The sequence below is a fragment of the Adiantum capillus-veneris genome, chromosome 2 (assembly GCF_014529385.1).
Source record: "Adiantum capillus-veneris isolate H3 chromosome 2, ASM1452938v2, whole genome shotgun sequence".
Lineage (NCBI taxonomy): Eukaryota > Viridiplantae > Streptophyta > Polypodiopsida > Polypodiales > Pteridaceae > Adiantum > Adiantum capillus-veneris.
Window position 1 is genome coordinate 74,210,835 of NC_140932.1, and position 23,234 is coordinate 74,234,068.

The 23,234-nt window shown below is 46.3% G+C and overlaps 1 protein-coding gene across 1 annotated transcript in view; it reads right to left on the minus strand.

Moving 5' to 3' along the window:
- The window catches only part of LOC147462984 (uncharacterized), a 128,752-nt gene that overhangs the window by 71,872 nt on the left and 33,646 nt on the right, over nt 1-23,234 (minus strand). The window contains exons 4-6 of the mRNA XM_086486548.1: nt 14,254-14,335; nt 14,054-14,098; nt 13,899-13,955 (exon numbers count right to left, since the gene is read on the minus strand). Coding sequence (XP_086342674.1) covers nt 13,899-13,955; nt 14,054-14,098; nt 14,254-14,335 — 184 coding nt within the window. The remainder of the gene's footprint in view (nt 1-13,898; nt 13,956-14,053; nt 14,099-14,253; nt 14,336-23,234) is intronic.

Genomic DNA, 23,234 nt, shown 5'->3' on the forward strand with positions numbered 1-23,234 from the left:
CGTCCTTTCTTGCATCTAGAGGCATTGAGGCTCTAGAAACAGTAGTGGGTTTCTCCTTTCCGTTGTGTGGTAGGGATCTCACAGAGTGGACCCAGCACACAGTCCTTGACTGCCTCCAGATTCAGGCTACTAAGTTCTCACATCACGCAGGGGACTTACGAATGACAGATCTGGTGCAGACACTTTGGCCTCTGGCCAAGTTCAGCGTGACGCCTCCGGATGCAGCGAGTTGCAGGCACATTGTGGTGCACTTGTTTGCTGACACTTAGTGCCCTCCTTGTTATGTATTTGTGCATGAGGATTCTTCGACAGAGGATGTAGCCCTTCGGACAGCACGCTCGGCTTGGGCCTGGGCAGGATAGTCACCTCTTTCGCGCTTGTCTAAAGGTCGTTCGATGCGGATTACTCCCCATCCAAACCAGCCTCAAAGATAGCGAGGTTGGCTGCTACGGCAGCATCTGTTTTCTCTTACAGACCCATGAGGATCATCTCATGGAATGTGCAGGGATTAGGAGGGCCCCAGTTTCAGTGTCAGAGGGGTCGGCTGCGTCAAGAGCTTCAGAGATGCCTTGTGGGTGGTGAGCTTGACATTCTTATGCTACAGGAGCATCATCTTTGTGAGAGCCTCATTCGACGGTGTGGTCAGATTTTGTGTGGTCGCCATGCACCAATGATCCTCACAGTGACAAATAGACAGAGAAGGGGGAGCACGATGCTTTGCATCCTAGAGAGGGTCTTGCATGACTCTACCCTAGAGAGCAAGTGATGACTCTTTGGACAGAGGGCTTAGACTTGCAAGACTCTCCTGTTGATAGAGTGGCCTCTAGACTTGCTCAACTTAGTCAGCTATCTCTCCAGGAGTCTACGGCCCGCCTCGCAGCAACAAGAGAGGAGTAGCAGCGTCTCCGACGAGGTGTTGCTTCCCTACAGAGGATGCAGAAGTAGCATCCACACAGTCCTTGGTTGGAGGAGCAGTTATAGTAGGCTCGCCAGGAGCTTGCTAGCACAGAGGAGAGGCACCAGGAGTTGGCTTTTCATTGTCAGGCATCTCAGTGGACCCAGGTGGGTAACAGAGTGACAGGGGCTTTCTTTGAGACAGTGGCGCCCCGGCAGGCGCATGCCAGGGTCAGCTAGTTGAGGAGGCCTGACGGGTCAGCTGCTTCAGAGCCAGAAGACATGCGTGCAGTTTGCTACTGACTTTTATCGTGACCTGCTCTCAACAGAGCCTCAGTCAGAGCGCCAGGATGCATGCAGAGAGCAGGTGTGGGCACAGATGCCTTGTCATGTGACTGAGGAGATGCACCAGAGTCTTTGAGTAGCCTCTTCAACTAGAGGAGCTCCACGCGGCCCCCAGAGCACTTCCCCTTGGTAGCTGTCCAGGGTGAGGATGGTGTGACTCCTAGCTTTTTCATAGAGTATTGGGACTTGCTTGGCTCAGATCTCTGCAGCGCTTTTCAGTACATCCAACACACAGGAGAGATGCCTGACAGCATGAGTGAGGGCCTGATCTACCTCATTCCCAAGGAGAGTGGCTCCTTGGATGAGATTTGACAGTGGCGGCCCATCACCATCCTCAACTCAACCTACAAAATTCTTGCCAAGGCTCTGAGTTTGACGATTCAACCACTTCTAGAGAGCATCATACATGGGACACAGACAGGTTTTGTCAAGGAGCGTAGTATCCTTGACAACATCTTTACTTTCTGGGAGGCGTCTGCCCTCGTGCGCCTCCGTGGTGAGGATCTGGTGATACTTCTTGTCGATTTTGAGAAGGCCTACGATAGAGTTGACTGGGACTTTTTGGAGGGCACTCTACGTAGGATGGGCTTCTCAGATGCCTGGATCAGAGGTGTGTCAGCTCTCTACAGTCAGGTACTTTTGTCAGTTGGTAGAGGTGATCGTTTCATGCTCACACGTTCGGTCAGACAGGGCTGCCCTCTTGCCCCCTACCTCTTTCTGTTCTATGATGAGGCGATGAGCAGGTTTTTGGTTTCACAACAGGTTGGTCTTCGTGGCTTAGCGCTCCCTATTCGGGGCAACGAGCTACTGGATGCTGAGTTTGCTGACGACTCAGTCTTGTACTTGAGGGCCAGGAGGCCAACCTTCACAAGTGTGAGCACGCTCTTGAGAACTTTTGTTGTGCATCAGACGCACTGATCAACTGGAGAAAAACAGTGGCTTTCTCGGTTGGTAGTGCTCCTACGCCTGATTGGCTGCCAGGTGAGGGTTTCAGATGGATTCCCCCAGGGACTGCAGTTCAGTACTTGGGCTGTCAGGTTGGTTTGGAGTTGTCTTCGGAGCAGCAAATTGCTCCCCTCCTCCTTTCCATCAGAAGGAAGTTGTTAGATTGGAGCTTCGCACTACGTTCTTTGGCAGGCAGAGTTGTGGTGGCCAACCAGGTGTTGTTGGCTACTATGTGGTACATCACTTCTTGTTAGATCTTTTCGAGTTCCTGCATCAGCCAGGTAGAGAGGCTGGTAGGTCATCACTCTTCCTTGTTCTCAAGGAGGGTTGGGGATCATAGACCCAGCACAACAAAGTAGAGCCCTTCTTGGGAAGTTTGTTGTCAAAGGATTACTTCCAGGGGAGAAACCCTGGAAGAGGAGTTTCTGCTTCAACGGCTTAGTGCTAGAGTGCCTCAGGCTGAAGGCCCCTCGCGACCTTCGACCAGATGGATTTTCACAGAGATGCACAGAGTTGGCCTGAGCAGGAGACTGGAGGACCATTTTGTTGTAAGTCTGCTCCGTTCCTAGGAGCAGCTGCGGAGAGGCCTAGAGCAGCATCACCCTACTTGCATGGAGGAGCGCCTGAGACAGCCCCTGGTTTGGAACCCCATGGTTAGCAATCAGAGAGGCCAAGAGAGGCCACTTGGTTGGTAGTAGGCCTCATGTTTCTTGGGTCCCATGGCAGAGGGTCGAGCACGCACTTTGGGTGACTGGCTACAGTTTTCAGGCTTGTCAGAGGAGCTTCAGAGCATCCAGCGTCAGAGCATGAGAGGGGTGCAGAGCATGTGTCAGGTTATCACAGAGGCAGTACCAGCTGAGTGGCTCACGCCTCTCGAGTTAGCGGTGCCCAGATGGATGGGAGCCTTCACAAGAATGGAGGTTCTTATCGCAATTCGGGCTTGCTCGGAGACTGTCCCCTCCCTGTTTTTTGAGCTACAGGGTGTGGGTCGTTTACACCGTGTTTCAATAGAGGCCCCACAAATGGCAGAGTGCTGTTTTCAAAGGATTCGTGATGTGGTTATCTGTGGGAGGACTTGTGTCATAGATCCTGACCCAGCAGCTCTTGCGACTGGCCACTGGAGGCTGTGGGCTTGGGAGTGTTGTCCATTGGCACGAGTGCAGTGGGATCCTGGGGAGTGGTTTTGGAGGGACCCTTTCTCCTCATTTGACCATCCAGGCGTCCCTTTCTTTCAGTACACTCTTCGTCTGGGACGTCACATACTGGTAGCACGGAGAGAGGCTCGTCCTGCTGAACTTCAACACCTCATTGGCAGGAGGAGGGTCTCATAGTTGAGTTCTTGTCAGCTTTTTGGGCGAGGTTGTGGGACTCCAGACAGTCGTGGCGAGTCACTTTGTTCCAGTGGCTGGTTGCACATCGGGCCACAGCAGTTAGGAGCTGGCTTGTACATAGTGGTCTCTCGGCAGCATGCGCAACTTGTGACCATCCTGTGCAGAGTCAGCTCCATTGTCTTTGAGATTGTCCTTTGGCACAGCAGGTCTGGCTTCATGTCTTTCGGCTGATGCAAGCTCTTTCTACAGCACGGCAATACACTTGGGGGGCAGCTGCTTGGTCCACTCTCACAGGCCCGGCGCTTCACTTTGAGCTTTCATCCACCAGCAGGATGATAGTGATGCAGGGAGGTCGACCTACACCCCAGCTTGCTACGGAGCTTACTCCACAGGAGTGGTGCAGTGAGAGAGAGGAGTGTTGGAGCTCATCTGTGGCCTAACACTCTGGTTCATTTGGCGGGCCCGCTGCTTTCGTATCTTTGAGGCTCGCCCTGTACCACCAGCAAAGACTGTTCGAGATCTTTGGCTAGAGCTAGTCCATACTCTCAGAGGACAGTTCGAGAGACTCCAGGGCAGCTCTGTCCACATGCGGGAGCGCGTAGAGCCTTTCCTTCGACTCTGGCGCCTTGGGCCTTTCTTCACCATGGTCCAGGGGGTAATGAGATAGCACTACCGTCCACCTGTGTGGCTTTTCCCTCCTCCCATCTCTTGATTTAGCCTCATTGTACATATGTTGTTTTTTCATTGGGAGAGTCTCCCCAATATGATTGTTGTAGCCCTCTCTAGAAGAGGTGGTTGTAGCACTATGGGCAGTTTCATTAACTAATAGAAGGATCTTTTTCTCGAAAAAAAAAAATTAAGGAAATTTTCTATTCAATGCACATATGTTCATAAAGGCATTCCGCAAAATACTGTCAGCCTGTCAGTACCCTAAAATCTCAACGAGAAATTAGTGACTTTATTCAATCTAGGCAATGTGTGACAAAGAAGTGGAGTGGCTCTCCTCTTGTGCAGTCTGCACCGCGCTAGATTCAACTTGCTGATTCATCGGTATCTTTAGGCATAGACACTGCTAATAGCCCAAAAGCTTCAAGGTACACCTCTCTTTGCAGAGAATTTGCGGTGTTCTCCTCCTCACTTTACATTGAGGGCCAAAAAGTACCCTTGGCTAAATAATCCGATGGACCTAGCTTACCTTTCTATTCTTTTCTCGTGCCCTGTGACCTGTTGGTAGCCCTGCTTGCCTCCCTGTCCTCGCCACCTCAATCTGGATCTGTGAAATTCTTTGATCTACCAGGTGATTCCCTTTCCTTTCTTTCCTTGTGCCTTGGGACCTGTGGCCCGTGGGTAGCCTCGCTAGCCTCCCCTTCCACTGGCACGTCAGTCTCAATCGTCGGAACCCTGAGACGCACATCGTGATCCCTGTTGTTCTCAGAAATCCTCTGATGAACTTGCATCTAGTTCCCTTAGTTCGTCGGAACCCTTGGATGTGCTACCATCTGATTCTCTTATTGCGTCGGAATCCTGTGATGAGCTGTCATCCAGTTCCCCTGATTCATTCTCTTCACTTGAAGACTCTTGCCCTGGTGAAGTGCATATTGTCCTATCCATACGATAAGTCGATGAGCCAGCATGCATTCCAAATCCTTGCTTAGCATGTCCCATAAGTCTTTGAACAGAGTCAAACTTCTCATCCACACAATACTCTCGAATCTCTTTTGGCAAACCACAGCAAAACAGCTCAACATGGTCCCTCAAAGTAATCTTCTGAAACGAAGACACTGGCAAATAATTATATCCCGAAACCTCTGGCAGTATTCATCCAATGTATCTTTCTTAGTCATTCTCAAATGATGCAAAGCCGTGATGAAATCTCTTTCATACTCGTCTGATATCCAAGTTCATGTGCAAATTTTCTTAAAATTTTACCCACGTCGCAGGTGCTTCTTTGCGTAACAACAGAGTAGACCACCATGTCTGTGCAGTTCCTTTCAAGTAAGATGCCGCCCTTCGCACCTTGGAGTGTTCCGCGAACCGACCTCTTCAGAAGGCGACGTCAAACTGCTATGTAAACTCAAGGGCTCTATGGATGTCCAAGTAGCCTAAAAACGTCTCAAACCTGACAACCACTATATATATTTGATGGTTTCTTTCCGTTGATTTTTATTTAATTTTTTTGGACCCTCTTGTTGAAATCACAAATGCCCGGACATTTCATGGCCAGTGTGAAATGGCCGTTGGCCGCGATTTTCACCCGCAGGAGTCGAGGCCAGGCAACCACGAGATGGTTGGGCTGATCGGCACTGAAATTCGACTAGTAAAGAAGTGGCTAGACTCAGTAAGTCATTTAGGCCCCTCGTCACGACTTTATAAGTTGGTGGGTACTAGGAATTATACCAAAAGGAGCAAACTGGACACATGGCAGTGGGAGAGCACCTTGCAGGTCAACTCACACTCCAGAGTCTCTCATCCCAACTCGAGGCACCAAAAACTGAGAGGGAGGCTGATTTTATTTATTGTGAACACAGTGTGTGTGTGTGTGTGTGTGTGTGTGTGTGTGTGTGTGTGTGTGTGTGTGTGTGTGTGTGTGTGTGTGTGTGTGAGAGAGAGAGAGAGAGAGAGAGAGAGAGAGAGAGAGAGATAGATTCAATTATCGTCCACGGAGGTCAGATATGACCTATGGGACAAAGCAAACAGTACAACATCTCCTCCCTCCCAGTGAGGGAGTCACAAGTGGATACATATCAGTTAAGGACTGAGGGTCCATTATGAAAAAAAAAAACCTAGATGCTAGGGAGGATTGTTCAAATGGGGACAAGAGGGTTTGGAAGTTCGAAACTCCTGAATGAGAGAGAGAGAGAGAGAGAGAGAGAGAGAGAGAGAGTATTGGTGATCACGCCTTTAATGGAAAGCTCGCCTTCTCCCTTGTCTCATGTAGCACGATGATTTGCTTTTGTGCATCTCTCCCCCCTTTGCACAAATGGTAATTCCCCTCTAGTTGGGCTTCTCAGATGACCATGTGTAGTTTTGGGGATTTTATGCGCGTTTGCCAACGCCAGAGCCTTCTGTACAAGAACCGGATTATCTAATTGCTAATCCCCCGCAGGTACACAGAGTTCCATCGCGAAGAATTACGAAAACGGAGAGTTTTCTCATGTGAAAACTCATCCGATTCAAAGGATTAGCTAATTGCTAATCCCCCACAGGTATGCACAATTCCATCGCAAAGAATTGCAAAAACCGAGAGTATTCTCGTGTGAAAACTCATCCGATTTAGAAGGGAACAGTCCCATTGCGTGCGGAGCTTCTTCTTGTTTGCTCCACTCAAAATGATGCGAAACAGAAAATTACAACCTATTGTGTTTTTCTGTAGGTTTAGGGTCTAAACTGCAAGGTAACGCTAAGGGAGCCTCGAGAAAACCTTGGGTGCTTATACAGGACAATTTAGAGAGATTTCCCAAGGGAATCTCGTCTAATTCAAAAGGCAAGTGGCCCTACACGTGCGGGAGTCCAAGAGCTACCCACATGAGTGATTGGCATGCGAATCGGAGCGCAAAACAGGGAGTTACAGCTTGCTATAATTTTTTGCAGGTTTAGGGTTTTGGCCAGTTTTGATGCCTACAAGTCCCAGGAGCCCGAGGGAAGCCAGGGAATCACCGAACCGGTAATTGGTGCAAATTGGAGGCCAAAAACAGAGAATTCAGCGTGCTATAATTTCTCGCCAGGTTTTATAAAGTGCGTGGAAAGTCACGGTTTACTTGGGATTTTGTCCGTGGAGACTTCTACTATGGTTATACTACCACAATTGGGTTAGAGTAGGGGAATTTCAGCCCAATAAAAGTGGGACAACTTGTAGAAGATTACAGGTTTTTCTCATAACTGCAATAAGAATAAAGAAATACCGGAAGGGGAGCCAACCTTGGCGCCAACAAGATGTCGTTGTCTACTTGGGAACGCTCTAGCTACCAAGTTGTGAATTGTTTTGAAGTGGTGAATTCCGGTTACACATTTATCTATGAAGTTACTTTGTGTAGTAAAGTATAGTAAAGTTAAGACGTATAGATCGGGTGAAAGCCAAAGTCCACCGCCCTTTAGTGCGTCTACGGGCCGGTTTCATAGTTCCGTCGCCGGGACAGAATCGCTTTTTCCTCAAGAAGTGAGCCTAGGTCTGTTTTAGGCAAAGACACAAAGCACAAAGCACGAGTATTTGGAATTCCGCTATGGCTGACAAGAAAATTGACACCAAATAAGAGGGTTTCTCTTCAAAAGGACAAACAGGTTGTTCTTCGAGTGTTTTGAGGTTGGCGAGAGTTCGCGGTTGTCACAAGACAAGACGGGCACCACGTGCCAATAGAAAAGAACAGACTAAACAGACTTTTAGCACTTCAATAACAATTGAACGGACACAGAGAGAGAGCACACACGACATAGAGTAGTGGAATTCCACCCCAGAGAGTACTAGCCCCAAAACTTGGCGCCCCTTTCGGTATTTCTTTATATTACTTGAACTCAATACACTGTCGGTACTCTTCAATAACAACTGAACTGAAAGAGAGAGAGCACACGTGACAAAGAGTAGTGGAATTCCACCCCAGAGAGTACTGGCCCCAAACCTTGGTGCCCCTTTCGGTATTTCTTTATATTACTTGAACTTAATACAATGTCGGTACTCGCGCTTCGCACCTTCTCACCGAAGCGTGCCAGAGAATGAGCCCTAGGCACATATTTAAAGGCCCTTAGGCCCTTGGCCTCAAAAGCACTTACATGAAAAGCAGTAAACTCAAAAGCATCTGGTCCAAAAGCGTTGCACCTAAAAAGCTGCCAACACATTTTACGGAAATCCATATAGGCTGCCATGTCAGCACGGTCAATGCAAAAAGCGAAAATCCGTATAGGTTGCCACGTCATCAGTCAGTGCGAAATCCAGAGATCCGTGTTGGCTGCCATGCCATCAATTTTTATGCTATTCTTTGTGTGTGTGTTTGTGTGTGTGTGTGTGTGTGTGTGTGTGTGTGTGTGTGTGTGTGTGTGTCCAGCTTTATGTTAATGCCTTTACGCCGTCTGGGCCCCATCGGACGGGGTCCCAAAAGTTGGTAGAACTTTTACTTCTTTTGTTCCTTCCTTTTAGGGTTTACACCCCTCGGTCAGGATTTGAAGGTTGGCTCCGTTCTTCAATGGCTTGACACGTCAACAATTTGTGACAGTGGCCACCACTGTCTGTATGTTTTGTGATGTGAATGCTCCACAAGTTCAAGGGTTTATGACTGGGAAACTAGACAAGGATGCGTTCAGGACGCAGTTGGTTGCTGCTATGAACATTGAATGTGTTTACCCGGTTGGTGCAGAATCCTAGGTTTATGAAATTTCTGCAAGCTCTACCAGTGTCACAACAGACAAGGAAACTTTCTCAGCCAGTAGAGCCAGGTGAGGCTCAAGCCCAAGTCCCTAATGCGTCCCAGCAGGGTAGGGAGCACTCACATGTTCCGGAGTCAGCTGGGGCTCCAAGGCAACCTTTTTTAGTCCACGAACAGGTGGCTAGAAGGCCAATTCCACAGGCTTTACCGAATCAGCCAGCCACCATCCAGAGTCCAAATGTTGTATTAAATGGAAAGGGAACTAGTTTCCAAGCTATGCATCAGGTTTTTTGTCACGTGACACATCCAACCCTATGTGTACGTGGACAAGCTACAACATGATCAGGGTTCAGTCCATCCAATCAATCTAGATTTAGAAGTGATCTGGCACTTTTGTGAGTCTATTCGTAGACCGTGCATGCCCACTCACTTAGTGTAGATGCATATCCTCTAGTTGCACACAGCATGATCATCAGTATTCCCATCAGAATCCATTAGAATCAGTTAGGGGATTTTTCCAGTGCATTAAGCCTATTTTCCCTATTTTTGATATTTTTCACTTATTAATTTAAGTGACTTCCCAACAAAAGTAGGTAGGGCAAATTGGGTAAGAAAATATATAAGCAAACCAAAGCTAGCACTCTTGGGCAGATGAGCAAGGAGCACAACAGGCCCTTTGGCAGCAGGTACTCCCTTTCTCTCAGCAAGAACCCCTCAAGCACCCATCGCCTTGGCGTTTCTCCCCTCCATCAGCACTAGCGTTTTTGTGCATCATCGCCAACCCCTTGTCCTGGCGTTTTTGGCAAAGTTCACGCAGCTTCATAGCCTCACAACCAGCGTTTTCCCAGATCGTTAAAGGGCTGCCCAATTCAGCGCTTCCATAGCAAATCAGGTTGCGTTTTTCAGCTTTAAAAGCATAGCTGATCAGGCTGCGATTTCCAGCATTAAGGACAGCAGATGAGCCCACGATTCCAGCCCTAAAACCAGCAGCCTCAGCGTTTTGTCAACGATTTCAGCATCAAGAAAACGCAGCCAAGATCAGCGTTTTTCAGCCCTAAAACCTGCGTTTTTCAGCCACCCAAAACAGCCCCAGATTCAGCAGATTTTCAGCCATTCGAAGGTTGCAGATTTCAGCCCTTAGGTCAACGTCGCCGTCCCCGTCGTCGTCACCGACATAGTCCCAAGTTGCATCAGTTTCCATGCATCATCATTGTACCACTTTGTGCAATCAATGGTAGACCACTCTCGCCGACGAGAGTGGGGCCTTCCGAGGAGGGTTTTACCACGTCTCTGCTGGCGTATCTCTCTTCTCTCTCTATCTCTCAGTCTCATACACTTGCACGCACAGTGTCCATTCACTTTGTTTGTGATCATAGCATTCTCCCATTAAGAACGGAAGGCTCTCCCTTCCATAAGAACAAAAGGAACCTTGAGCACAGTTCGGAGCACTCATCTTGAGCAAAGCGCAAACATTCATTCCGCTGCACCTAACATTTTTCCACCACCCACGGCACATCCTGGGTATTTCGGGGGTGGATTTGTGTTTCAAAGCATGGTTGGTTATGCGCCTAGAAACCAGCAATACATGTCAGGAACAGTCTTTGGGGGTATGCAAGGCATGATGCCAAACCCCATGTGTTGCAATATCAGCTTACAGCAAGGGTTTCAATGCAATCAGGGCCAGTTTGGGGTGTCGCAGGCCGCTTTTGGTATCGCGGGTTTTTCTGACCAACAGGTAAATATGGCACCAGGGAACCAAAATGTTAGCGGCCAAGGGGCACAAATGATCCCCACCACTGTAACCATGTTGCAAACACTTCCCTATGATAATTTGGTAGTGCTGGAAAAGCCAAAACCATATAAAGAAGGTGGTGCCATTGTTACTTTCAACAGATTTGAGAATAAGACGAATGCTCTTACTTTCCTCCAACAGTTTGATACGGCTTATGCAGGGGGGAATTTTACAAAGGCCTCCAAGGTCTGGAAAGCTAACACTTCCTTGAAAGGAAATGCACGTTCATGGTGGACGACATTGTTAATGCAAGGATAGGCACCCCCAGCATGGGTTTACTTCAAACAAATGTTTGCATCTGCATGGCTATCAAATGAGTTTGAAGTTGATGTCATGACACATTAGCACCAACTTAGAAGGGTATAATCGGAAGTTTTGTAAAGTGTTGCTTTCAATAACTTCCTACACATTTGTGCCATTGACATAACAGATTGAGAAGTATTGTTGTGGGCTGCCTAGAGGGCTCAGGAATTACTGTATAAAGAATAAAGTGGCCACCCTGACTCAGCTTATGGAAGTTGCCAACACTGGTCATGCATTGTTGAAGGGAGAGGACAGTGGATTCCAGGGCAACATGAAAGGGGGCCAGTCAAAGCAAAATTCAGCAAAGAGGTCCTTGGCAAAAGCGGCTCTTGAAGTTTCCCACGGGTCATGAAATGCAAAGAAGCCTAAAGACTCAGCCGAGTCTTCTAAAGGACAGGCCCAAAAAAAAAAAAAGTTAAGGGAAAAGTTGCAAGACGTTATTTGGTAAAGTTCAAAAACTATCCACCCATGGATGCAAAATGGATGGAAAAAAGTGAACTGATAGACTCACCAAATGTATTGCAGCTTTACCTTGAATCTTTTGGTTTACAACCCATCTCCAACTCAAATCACTTGAGTAGAGCAAAGGTCAAAGGGCTTGACACGTGCTCAAAAGAGGGGTAATGCTGGAGCTAGCACTTCACATGTACTTAAGGATTCAGTGCAATAGAAGTGTACATTGCTTGACAAAAGTATGAAGGTCTCATTAAGTCATTTGTACACATGTTTGACAGTCTTTCTTGCGGATACATGAGATAATAAAAGGGTGCTAACTACACTAAATCATCACTGGCATATATAGGATGCATGCAATCGAGGACGTTTGCGATTTCAAGAGGGGGGTATGTCATGAGATTGTGACAACCACTATATATAGTTTCTTCCATTGATTTTTATTTAATTTTTTTGGACCTTCTTGTTGAAATCACAAATGCTCGAACATTGCACGGCTAGTGTGAAACGGCCGTTGGCCAAGAGTTTCACCCGCAGGAGTCAAGGCGAGGCAGCCATGAGATGGTTGGGCCGATCGTCATTGGATTTCAACTAGAAAAGAAGTAGCTCGACTCAGTTAAAGTCATTTAGGGCCCTCGGATGGACCTAGCCAAGATTGAGACTATACGTGATTGGCCCAATTTCCTAGTCTTTCTCCGCTTTTTCCGACTCTTTTCCTCCTCATTGGAATCAAAGGAAGAGGAACTCTCTGAACTTTTTGAAGACAAAGAATTGGGGTCATCCTCAAAGCGAACAACTTCTTGGATCCACTAGCCTCCTCGAAAGTCGATTTCCGGCCTAAGAAGCCAGGGTAATCCTCTAATTTACTTTTCTTCCGAGATCATTAATTGACTGACTCTCTGTTCAAGAGCGTCGTCAAACTCTTCTTTGCGAGTACAATTTTTGCTTTTCTACACCCAGCTTTGCTTTAGTCTTCATGGCTGATTTTGAGAGGTGATTTCCGGCCTGAGAAGCCGGGGTAATCCTCTAATTTGCTTTTATTCCGAGATCATTAATTGACTGACTCCCTATTCAGAGTATCATCAAACTCTTCTTGCGAGTACAGTTTCTGCTTTTCTGCACCCGACTTTGCTTTAGTCTTCATGGCTGATTTGAGATGTGAGTGGCAAGTGATTCTTCAAATACTTCGCGTATTTCAGGTCCTTGGAGTACTTGATCATTCTTTGGCACATATGTCAACCTGCACTTGACGTTGGTACTTCACCTTGTCGAGATCTCCAGCCAGAAACTTGCCCTGGTCTTCTCCCGATCCCTTGAAGGAGGCTTGCTCCCGTTGGAATCTCCATTGTTTCTCTCCGTTCCCTTGCTAGGATTGGAGTGCTCTTCATCTTCTCAGAGTTGAGCAGTTGGTGGAACACTGTCTTCTCTGTTGGATTCACTGCTAGAACCAATGAATGCTGCAGAAAAGGGATTGGATCCTTCGTACAAGAAGAATCATCTGGGTTCCGATACCACAACAGGTGCAATAGCCGGGGGACTCGTCGTCTGCTTCCAGGTACTGGAATGCCAGAATGAGCCATATGAGAGTTAATCCTGTGGTAACTCTTTGATCTGATGTAAGAGCATGCTGTCTGGTCAAGGGCCTCCACTGGCATGGTAAGCAGCCACCTCCGCTCTGACAGTAACATATGCATGCTTGATTTGGAGTTGATTTGTTGGGTGTATTCATCAAGAAAAATTTTGTTGGACACTGGTTATTAATAGGATTTTGGAAGCTTTTGACAAGAAGCCTACATAGGTGGAGCATAAAATTGCTATTAGGCAGAGTGTGGGCTCAAGGCTCGGTGCCATCCGTTTTCAGTAAACAAGCTTTGCCCTTGTTCACATGTGCCCACCTCTCGCTAGTTGCACATGGCTGCTGTTCGAAGTTTGTGAACATCTCACAAACATCTTGTGGCAATGTGCATGTCTAACCAACTGTGTTTTTGCAGGTACTTTTGGTAAATACCTAAGCTGCACCACCTATTTTCAGAACCCCTTGCATGGGATAGCTTAAGTTGCTCATTGAGTGACAAACTAACTACACGCTATACATGTGTGTACCAAAAGCTTATTAACTAGCCTCTAAATGAGTTGACCAATTAATTTAACATACCGACGACTATGATCTGTCTACCAGACGCTTACCATTAGCCTGTAAATGAGTTGACCAATTATTGTAAAATATGGGAAACTATGTTTGCCTTGTTGATCTAGCAGAATACCTGTATTTAAGAAGCTGCTCAAATGACAAAGCAGAGTCCCAGTTCACATTTTGACAGTGATTTCAAGAACTAACATGTCAATGGCGCAGAAAAGTAACAAGATATACTTGAAAAGTAATTTATAGAAACCACAATGTAAGGCTTTATTCCCCTATGATTTAAAAATAGCATTATTTTTTTCTATGTCAAGTTTTTTTGAGAGAACGCTAGTAAGTACCGTTGATAATGTGCCACGCTGTGCCTCTGGAGGCACTTCAAATTCTAGTTCTGGTATCTGTTTTGAAAAAGAAAAGAAATTCATACCTGCACCACTTCCTGCCCAAGAACATCAAGAGCAAGCAGCTCAAAAGGAAAATGCTCTCATCCCCTTACCTTGATTGTAGCAGAATCGGACTTCACTACTTGCCTACTTAGGACCTGCATGGCAAATCAGGTGAAGAACTGAAGCTTTCTTAACATGCGCCAAGCCCAAAGTAGCTAAATAAAATCAGCACAACGAACCACCCAAACTCAGATATGGCCTACAAAACACAGTACATCTTTGAGCATATTGTGAGGCTCTAATGGCATACCTTTGCATCACCTTTCGGAACAGTCAATGTATGGCAGGAGCCCTGAGATTGAAGTTGACCAGCAAATTGGACTTCATTATTCCTACAACAGAAGAGACACATAAGTGGTAGAAGCATGCAGATCGAGCTTTGCCATGTGAAATGTACAAAGATCAGTACTCAATGCAGAACTTCAAATCCATCACTTCAGTTCAACCTTTCTTCATAAGCTCTCAGCATAAACTACCACGATTTCTAAGATACATATCCTGATTATGAATAAGTTTTTTACATAATGAAGATAGCTCGCAACTAAGCTTCTCCAAAAATCTTAGAATTCTCCTTTGCTTTATTTACCATATCACCACAATATCAGCTCATAGATCTACAGTAGCCTTGACTCCATCATCCTAGATCAACCTTCTCGTTTATCACTCAGTAAAGGTTCATTCCAGTCCATAATGAAAGGAAGGTGGAAGATTCGAACGATGGACTACCCTGAGAAATGCCCTCTTGATGAAGCTAAATTGAAAAACACACTAAAAGAAAGAATCAATGTGCTTGACTTCACAGCCTCATTCAGAATTTTTAGGAAACAGAAAGAAAGAATCAATATGATCATTTGTCACTTGGATACGATCGCAGAAGTTTCTCTACTGACGTCCAATCGCCCTTGTTGACATGGACTAAAAAAACGTTAACAAGACTACCCGTCTTTGACGATTTTGTCCTGAACCTATCCTCCTAGCTTTCAGTTACTCAAAACACACTTGTCAAAAGGCATCGTATCCAAGCTCGTTACATTTTTAATAGGGAAAATTTACCAAAATTCCCCTGAAATTGTAAAAGTCCCCAAAATGCCCCTCAACTTTTCTGGGAAAAATTTTGCCAAAAAATTCTCGAAATACCTTCTTCTTTTCCTTGGAAGACTCCTTCCCCGTTGACTTGGACACTCGCTCGTCCGTTGCGTGAGTCAAGGAGGCTGAGTGCATGGCGAAACCATTATTTTGTGTTCCATGAGCTTCTGAATGTTCTTGAACTTTTGCTTCACGCAGTATCATTGAATCTCTTTAGGCAATCCCCAATAGGCAACTAGCAAAAAAGTATCCCAGAACTGTTCACAATACATCGCCAAGGTATCGTCTTTCCACATCTTCTGATGGTTCCAGCCGTAATCACATCAAGTTCGTACTGCTCAGTCAACCATACCAAAGTGAAAAAATTATTGACGCTCATCCACGTTTTTGGAGCTTTGCTGTAAAGAAGCAGGGTCGATCACCATGTCTGAGCATTACCCTTCAGAAAAGATGCCACCTTTCGTACTTTGGAGGCTTCAAAAAAGTTGCCAGAAAGCAGTGCCAAATTGTTGTATGTAAGAAAGGGCTCCATGGGAATCCTTCAGCCTGAAAAAGTGTGAAACCTTACTACTTGACCCCATCCTTGAACTTTAGTCTTCTTTTTCTTCTTATCAAGGCGGTCATACTGGGTAATTCTCAACAAGTGATTCTACTTCCTACCATAAATGGTACAAAAGTGTGGGTATCATTGTCTGAACTATTTGAAGAGGACAAGGTCTCCTCCTATGAACTGCTAAATTGCTTTCTGTGCTTTCTAGACTTCTTCTTGGATTTGGTCTTTCTCCGCTTCTTCCGCCTTTTCTCATCCTCATTGGAGCTAGAGAAAGAGGAACTGTCGGAATTCTATAGACGATGAACTGGGTCATCCTTCGAAGCGAACATGCTTCTTATTAGCCGCCTCAAAAGTCGATTTCTAGCCTAAGTAACCAGCAAAATGTAACAGGACAGGCATCAAGTGCCAACTGAAAAGAACAAACAAAACAACCGAACAGAAAGAAAGAGACAATCTGCGGAGTTCCACTCCCAAACTGCAATGGCCCCAAATGATGGCGCCCCTTTCGGTATTTCTTTATATTGCTTCAACAAGGTACAACTCTGTGGCTCCACTTTGCATCTTCCAAGGGTAGATTCCCAAAGAGAGAGCCCACAATGCATATTTAAAGCCCTAGGACCATCCAAAAGCAGCAAGTTCTATAAGCATTGGGTCCAAAAGCTAGCGCCCCATGGGCTGTCCATACAATGCTGCTACATCATCAGCCATCAGCGCAAAACATGGAACATTCGTACAGCTGCCACATCATCAGCCTGGCTATGCAGTTTGTGTGTGTGTGTGTGTGTGTGTGTGTGTGTGTGTGTGTTGCTTTATTTTAAGGGTTTAGGCCCCTCGGCCGGTTCCTCTAAGCTCTAAACCCTCGACCGGTTCCTCTAAGCTGGGTTAGGGTTTTTAAATCCTAACCTCTTTTGTGTCTTTAGGCCACTCAACAGGAATCTGTGAATTGGTGAGGACTTCTTCTGCTCCTTCTATTAGGGTTTAGACCCCTCGGCCAGGATCTGCAAGTTGGCCGAGTTTAGGATCAGGGAGTCCTAACCCTTTGGGTCTTTAGTGGTTGACATTTCAACAGTTTGTGACACAAAATGTCGCAAAGTGATAATGTGGCATGGCCTAAAGGACGGAAGGAGGCATAAACCCTAGCAAAAGAGATAGAACAAGTTTACCAACTTGCAGGACTCTTTCGAGTGGCCCAGAAGGGGTTAGGTTTGAAAACCTAACCCGAAAGATTGTCCAGCTTATGGTACCCTCGAGCAAAGAGCCTAAAACCTTAAAAATAAAAGCCAGCACCAAAAATTGCGTAGCCAATGATGGCGTGGTAGGCTATACAAACGTCTGGATTTGCGCCGATTGTTGACGTGGCATTGTATGAAATTTCCACGTTTTACGGAACAGCCCAAGGGGCACTAGCTGATGAGCTTTTTAGACCTGATGCTTTGAGTTAGAGCTTTTCATGTAAAGTGCTTTTGACCAGGGGCCTTTAAACGTGTGCCAGGGCCTGTCAAATTTGCTTGGGAGCACTACAAAGAGAGAGGACCTTCGGACATTGTACTTGTTAAAGCATAATAATGAAAGAAATACCAAGAAGGGGCGCCAGTCTTTGGGGCCAATATCTCTGGGCGTGGACCTCCGTCATGCTATGTCATCTCTTTCTTTCAGTTTCTCTCGCGTGTGTTGCATTAAATCCTTGGCTTGGGGTGTCCCCGAAAAGTACAAGAGGCTCTAGAAAAGTCTCAAGCATGGCATAAGAAGGCAGCGGACAAGCATCGACATGACTTACAGTTGAAGGAAGATAATTGGGTGCTACTACTGTCACAAACTACTAACGTGTCAAGCCACTAAAGAACGGAACCAACTTGCAGATCCCGGTTGAGGGGCCTAAACCCTAGAAGCAACATAAGAAGCAGAAGCCGTAGAAGAAGTTTTACCAACTTGCAAAGTCTTGCCGAGTGGCCTATTTTTAAAGAGGAGTTCCCACCAACTTATGGGACCCCGTCCAATGGGGGCCCAAGTGACCTAAAGAGATTAAATAAAGCAGGACCCACTTGCATAGCAACTGATGACGTGGTAGGTTAGTATGGACACTCCGAATTTTGCCCTAACATGCTGATGTGGCACTGTACGGACGTCCGCGATATGCGCTGACTGCTGGCGTGGCAGATTGTACGGATTTCCAGAATTTACGTTGGTTGCTTTTGGGAGGCCAAATGCTTTTAGAACTTTAAGCTTTTCATGTAACTGCTTTTGAGAGGCCAAGGGCCTTTAAATATCACCTAGGGACCTCTTCTCTTACATTCTTGCAAGAGCGAAAGCAGAGCAAGAGCCTCATGATGCTATATTGAGTTCAACCAATATCAAGAAATACCAAAGGGGGCGCCAGGGTTTGGGGTCAGTGCTCTCTCGGGGTGGAACTCCGCCACTCCCCGTCTCAAGTGTTGTGTATCTCTTTCGATTCACTTGTTATTTGAAGTGCTTAAAGTTGTTCAGTCTACTCGAATTTCCGCTTTTCACGTTGGCAGTGGTGACGTGGCAAGACTGTACGGATTTCCGTAAATTGCGCTAGCAGCTTTTTGGCATTGCTTTTGAACCAAAAGCTCTCGAGTTTTAAAGGCTTTTTACTGTAACTGCTTTTCAGGCCAAGGGCCTTTAAATATAAGGTTAGGGCTCATTCTCTTGCATGCTTCCTGGAGAAGGTGTAGAGTCTGGAGTACCGGCTTGTACTGTGTTGATGCAATATAAAGAAATACCGAAAGGGGCGCCAAGGTTGGGGGCCAATACTCTCTGGAGTGGAATTCCGCCACTCCGTGTCTACGTGTCGTCTCTCTCTCTCTCTCAGTTCAGTTGTTATTGAAGTGCCAAAAGTCTATTTCAGTCTGTTCTTTTCTATTGGCACATGGTGCCCGTCTTGTGACATGCGCGCTCGACAACCTCGACATAAAGAAATCCTAACATGGATATTTGCAATCATGATCTATTAGCGGACTGTCACCAGCCAGTGGCAATTCCATTTTTGTTTATTTTCTCTTTCTTTGGGGAATTTCGTTTGTTTTACCTTTTGGAAACACCCCTCTGGAAATCTAACTGCCCTGCATTGCATAGCCAGTGTGGAACTGTTCAAAGAGAGTCCAGACCTGAGGGCTAAAGAGCACTAAGGTTGGACAAGGACTATGGTTAGCCAAAGTCGGGTCATTGGCCAGCCAAAGCGGAATCCTTTGCTACATAGGCTACATTTCAGTTCTGGGTGTGGCTGCAATGTACAAAGAGGGTCAGATGACCTAGAAGAATGTAATGACAGAAACTCCTAAATTTTAGGGACTGCTATTTTTGGACGGCAAAATGTCTTCGCGTCATTACGTGCAGTTTGACATGGGGATCATTTTGTTACTCTGTGGCCAAGTCAACAGAGGTTGCAGGCGAGATATTTTTAGACCCGAGGGTCTAAAGCGGGAAAATGCACAAATGAGTGACACTTGGCACTCTGAGGCCAATTTACTACTTAAAGAGAAGGCAAAAACGTGATTTTCAACTGTGAGCTCGTTTTTGAGTGCTGTCACAGGTGGGAGAGCTTCAATGGAGTGCTAGCTTACCCTCTATGTACAATGAGGTGCAGGATGTCATGACCTGCACACCTCTCACTGCTCTCTCTCTCCCCTATTCTTTATGGTTATGCCCCTCTAGTGGGCTTTTCATTTGACCAATGTACAGTTATATGGGTTCATGCGCGAATGCCGAGGCAAGAGCCTCTTGCACAGGTACTCGAATTCAACGTCCTGCAGATTCTCGCCAGGTTTTGCAAAGTGTCCGTATGCGTCAAGAAAGTCATCTAATGCATGGGGATACTGACTGTGAAGGGTCCTAGTACAGTTATGCTGCCGAAATCGGGCCAGAACAGAAGAAATTCAGCCCAGATTGTGCATGGCAGCTTGTAGGGAACCACAGCTTTTATTCCCTCTGTTGAAGAATAAAGAAATACCGAAAGGGGCGCCTATTTAGGGGCCAATCTAGTGTCTGACTCGCATACAGATGCATTCTAGCATCTATATCCCATTCCCCTCTCTTGTGTCATTATAGCACAGGTAGAATAGACGACTAATAATGGGTGAAAGCTAAATCAAGGTTTGAAGTAAAGTCTACCGCCCTTTTTGAAGTTAACAGGCCGGTTACAGTGGACTATGACAACAAAGGAAGGCACTATCCAAATCAAACCATTAGCTTTGGAGTCTTGGCATTGTTTGAACAACCATCTCTCCCATCTGCTTGAGAATTCCATAATTCCACAAGAGGCATTACATTGTCATCGATCTGTACACATCTTTGGCAACACATCGGGTCCACACCATCGGCATCTTCCTAGCAATCGATAGCCATCAATCCAGAGCAAAAGGGTTTCAACCCAAAGCAACCACCGCGGGAAATCGCAGGCACCGTGAGCCTACATTCGCAACCACCTCCGTTGCAGAGATGAGGATTCATCTAGGGCTTCCATCAAGTCGAAGCCCCAAGAGGGGTGGTTTCATGAGACATCATACAGAGGACTTGCCATGTCTCGTGAGCATTCCAAAGGACATATTCATCTTCATCTCCCATTCGGCGTTGCTCTCGCCAATCTTCCCGCGCAGGAGAAGCATAGTCTGGCGGATAACCTTCGTGGACATTGGCGTTTGCATATCCAACCATTCACTCTATGAGCATCCATCCGGTTTGCAGTTTGGTTCACACCATCCGAGTTGGGGCAGCAAAGGTTATCGTTAGCCGGTAACCAACAAGGACATTGTTGATCCAAGAGGCAATCCGTTGTTTGCGAGTAGATACATCATCACCATCCTTGTGTTTTGGACATTTTCACATCACCCAAAGGAGCCTCTCTCAAAACTCACCGTGGAGGACATCATCTAGAAGGAACTTCATTCGAGACCATCTTATGGCGTGCATGGAGTTCGGTACCAGTATCTCACCTTAAGCAAGAGGGGATGTCACGTGCACATGGCTCTATGTGCCACATGGACATGCTTCATCGAATTTCAGAGCCAGTTTTTCCCCTATTTCTAGATAGGAGTGTCTAGAATCCAAGGAGGATTAGTATCGGCAATTTTGTGAGCCTGTTCGCACGACCTGCAAGTCCGGACGAGTCCATTAGGTTACGTTTTCCAATTTTGGAACCCTCTTGCATGTTTGTACACGCGTTCTGACACGCTAGCATTTGTCAAGCAAGAGCAAAAATACTAGAAGCACTAAGGATCTAAACAGCAAAATAGTGTGTTACTAAGTCAAACAATCATTGGGCTTTTAAGCTCCCCACTTCTATTGAATTGCAGATCCAAGATGAAGTCTAGAAAGCACAGAAAGCATTCTAGCAGTTCAGAGGAGAAGACCTTGTCCTCTTTCGACATTTCAAACAGTGATACCCACACTTTTGGTACCATTTATACTAAGAAGCAGAATCACTCCGTACGACTTGGAGAAGAAGACTTAAGAGTTCAAAGATGGGGTCCACGCAATAAAGTTTGACACTTTTTCGGGCTTCAAAGATTCCCATCGAGCTCTTGCTTACATACAACAGTTTGACACTGATTTCTTTCGGATAACTTTTCTGAAGCCTCCAAAGTACAAAAGGCAACATCTTTTCAAAAGAGTAATGCTAAGACATGGTGGTCAACCCTACTCTTGCATAAGAAAGCCCCCATAACATGGGTCAAGTTCAAGAAACTGGTCACTTCGGTTTGATTGCTTACATACAACAGTTTGACACTGATTTCTTTCGGATAACTTTTCTGAAGCCTCCAAAGTACAAAAGGCAACATCTTTTCAAAAGGGTAATGCTAAGACATGGTGGTCAACCCTACTCTTGCATAAGAAAGCCCCCATAACATGGGTCAAGTTCAAGAAACTGGTCACTTCGGTTTGGTTCACCGTACAAACAAGACGTCATTACTGTTAAGAGTTTTGGCATCTCAAGTGAACTACCCAATGTGATCCCATTATTTATTTTGGCTTTTAGGTATTTATTTTACTTATTTGTCAAAGTCTGGGTAGAGCAATTTTATTGAGGTTGGTATATATGCAACCCCTTGCCTCCATTGAATCACACACTCAGTTATTCATTGCCAAGCGTGATTGGCACAGAAGACTCTCTCTCTCTCTCTCTCTCTCTCTCTCTCTCTCTCTCTCTCTCTCTCTCTCTCTCTCTCTCTCTCTCTCTCTACGCTTCCGCATCGTCGACTTTGACATGGTATCAAAGCCATGTCGTTAAAGAACATTGGCGGTGACAGGCAAGAGGGGAAGAAAAAGACCCCCCCTCTCCCCTTCGTTCCCGACATCCACCCCCCTCATCAAATCTCCTGCATTGGAAAACGCTGCCAACAAGGAGCTCTAGGTCGTCGCTAGCGTTTGCTAGCGTTTTTTGCAACAGAGCTCCTCTTGGCAGCGCCAGTGAAAGTCCCTCCTCGCCCTGCGTTCTAAAACGTTACCGGACGGACGGCCAGCAGCATGTCCCAGTCCCTGCAGGTGTTTTAAAGCACCGCTACAAAAAGGTGTTCCCCCTTGGCGACTACTTCCCCATTGAGCTCTTTAGCGTTTCAAAACATTGTTGAGCGGGCAGTTCCTCTCTTCTCCCAATCCAACGTTTCAAAACGTTGCTTCCACTTTCTTTGGAATCGACCCACCCTCCATCCCCTTATCGACCCCCCCTTCCCCTCCACTCCCTTGGTATTCGAGCGTTTGAACATGTTGTAATCTAGGAGTTTTTGGGATTGTTGAGCTGCAGAGAGGAGTGAGGTGACTACCCTTTGGAAGATTGGAGCAGTTTGGAGTTCGAAGAGGCCGTGCCGAGTTGAGAGGAGCAATTTGAGCAGGGAGATTGGAGCTTCAAAGAGGGATAGCAAAGTTTGCAGAGCCCACTTCGTGTGGAGATCTCTGTGCATAGGAGTGGAACTGCTTGGAGAATTTGTGGCTTGGAATTAGTGCGGCCATCACCTAGAGTGCCAGAAGGTTTCCTAGATTACAAGATCTTGCAACTTCAACATGGCCCCCCCTTGCTCGAGGGCCAGTGACAAATTGAACGGCAATAACTACTCTCATTGGAATTTGATCGTGCGACTGTGGTTCTCACGGAAAGGCTTATGGGATATTGTCGACGGCTCAGGGCCCCGTCCCACGACGGATCCCAACAACAAGTGCACCCGCCTTCAAGATGACGAATATCTCAAATCGTGTGTCGATTGGGATGCGGCTAATGCAAAGGCAATGTCGGCCATTGAAAAATCTCTCAAAAAGGACATATCTACAACCATTCAAACTTTGAAGACTGCCACCTATATGTGGTTCAAGCTCGTCAGAATGTTTGATCGGGATTTTTGTCACAAAGTGATGACGTGGCAGACAGCAGAAACCCTAATTTCTGGCTGAAACCCTAAAATTCCTGCAAACCCTAAAATCTGCCAGAAACTGTCACCAGCGTGTGACTACTATCTATCCTTTTTGTTGATTTCTTTCTTATTATCTATTTACTTTCACTTTTTGGAAACACCCCTCGGGAAATCTAACTGCCCTGCATTGCATAGCTAGTGTGGAACTGTCCAGAGGGAGTCCAAGCCTGA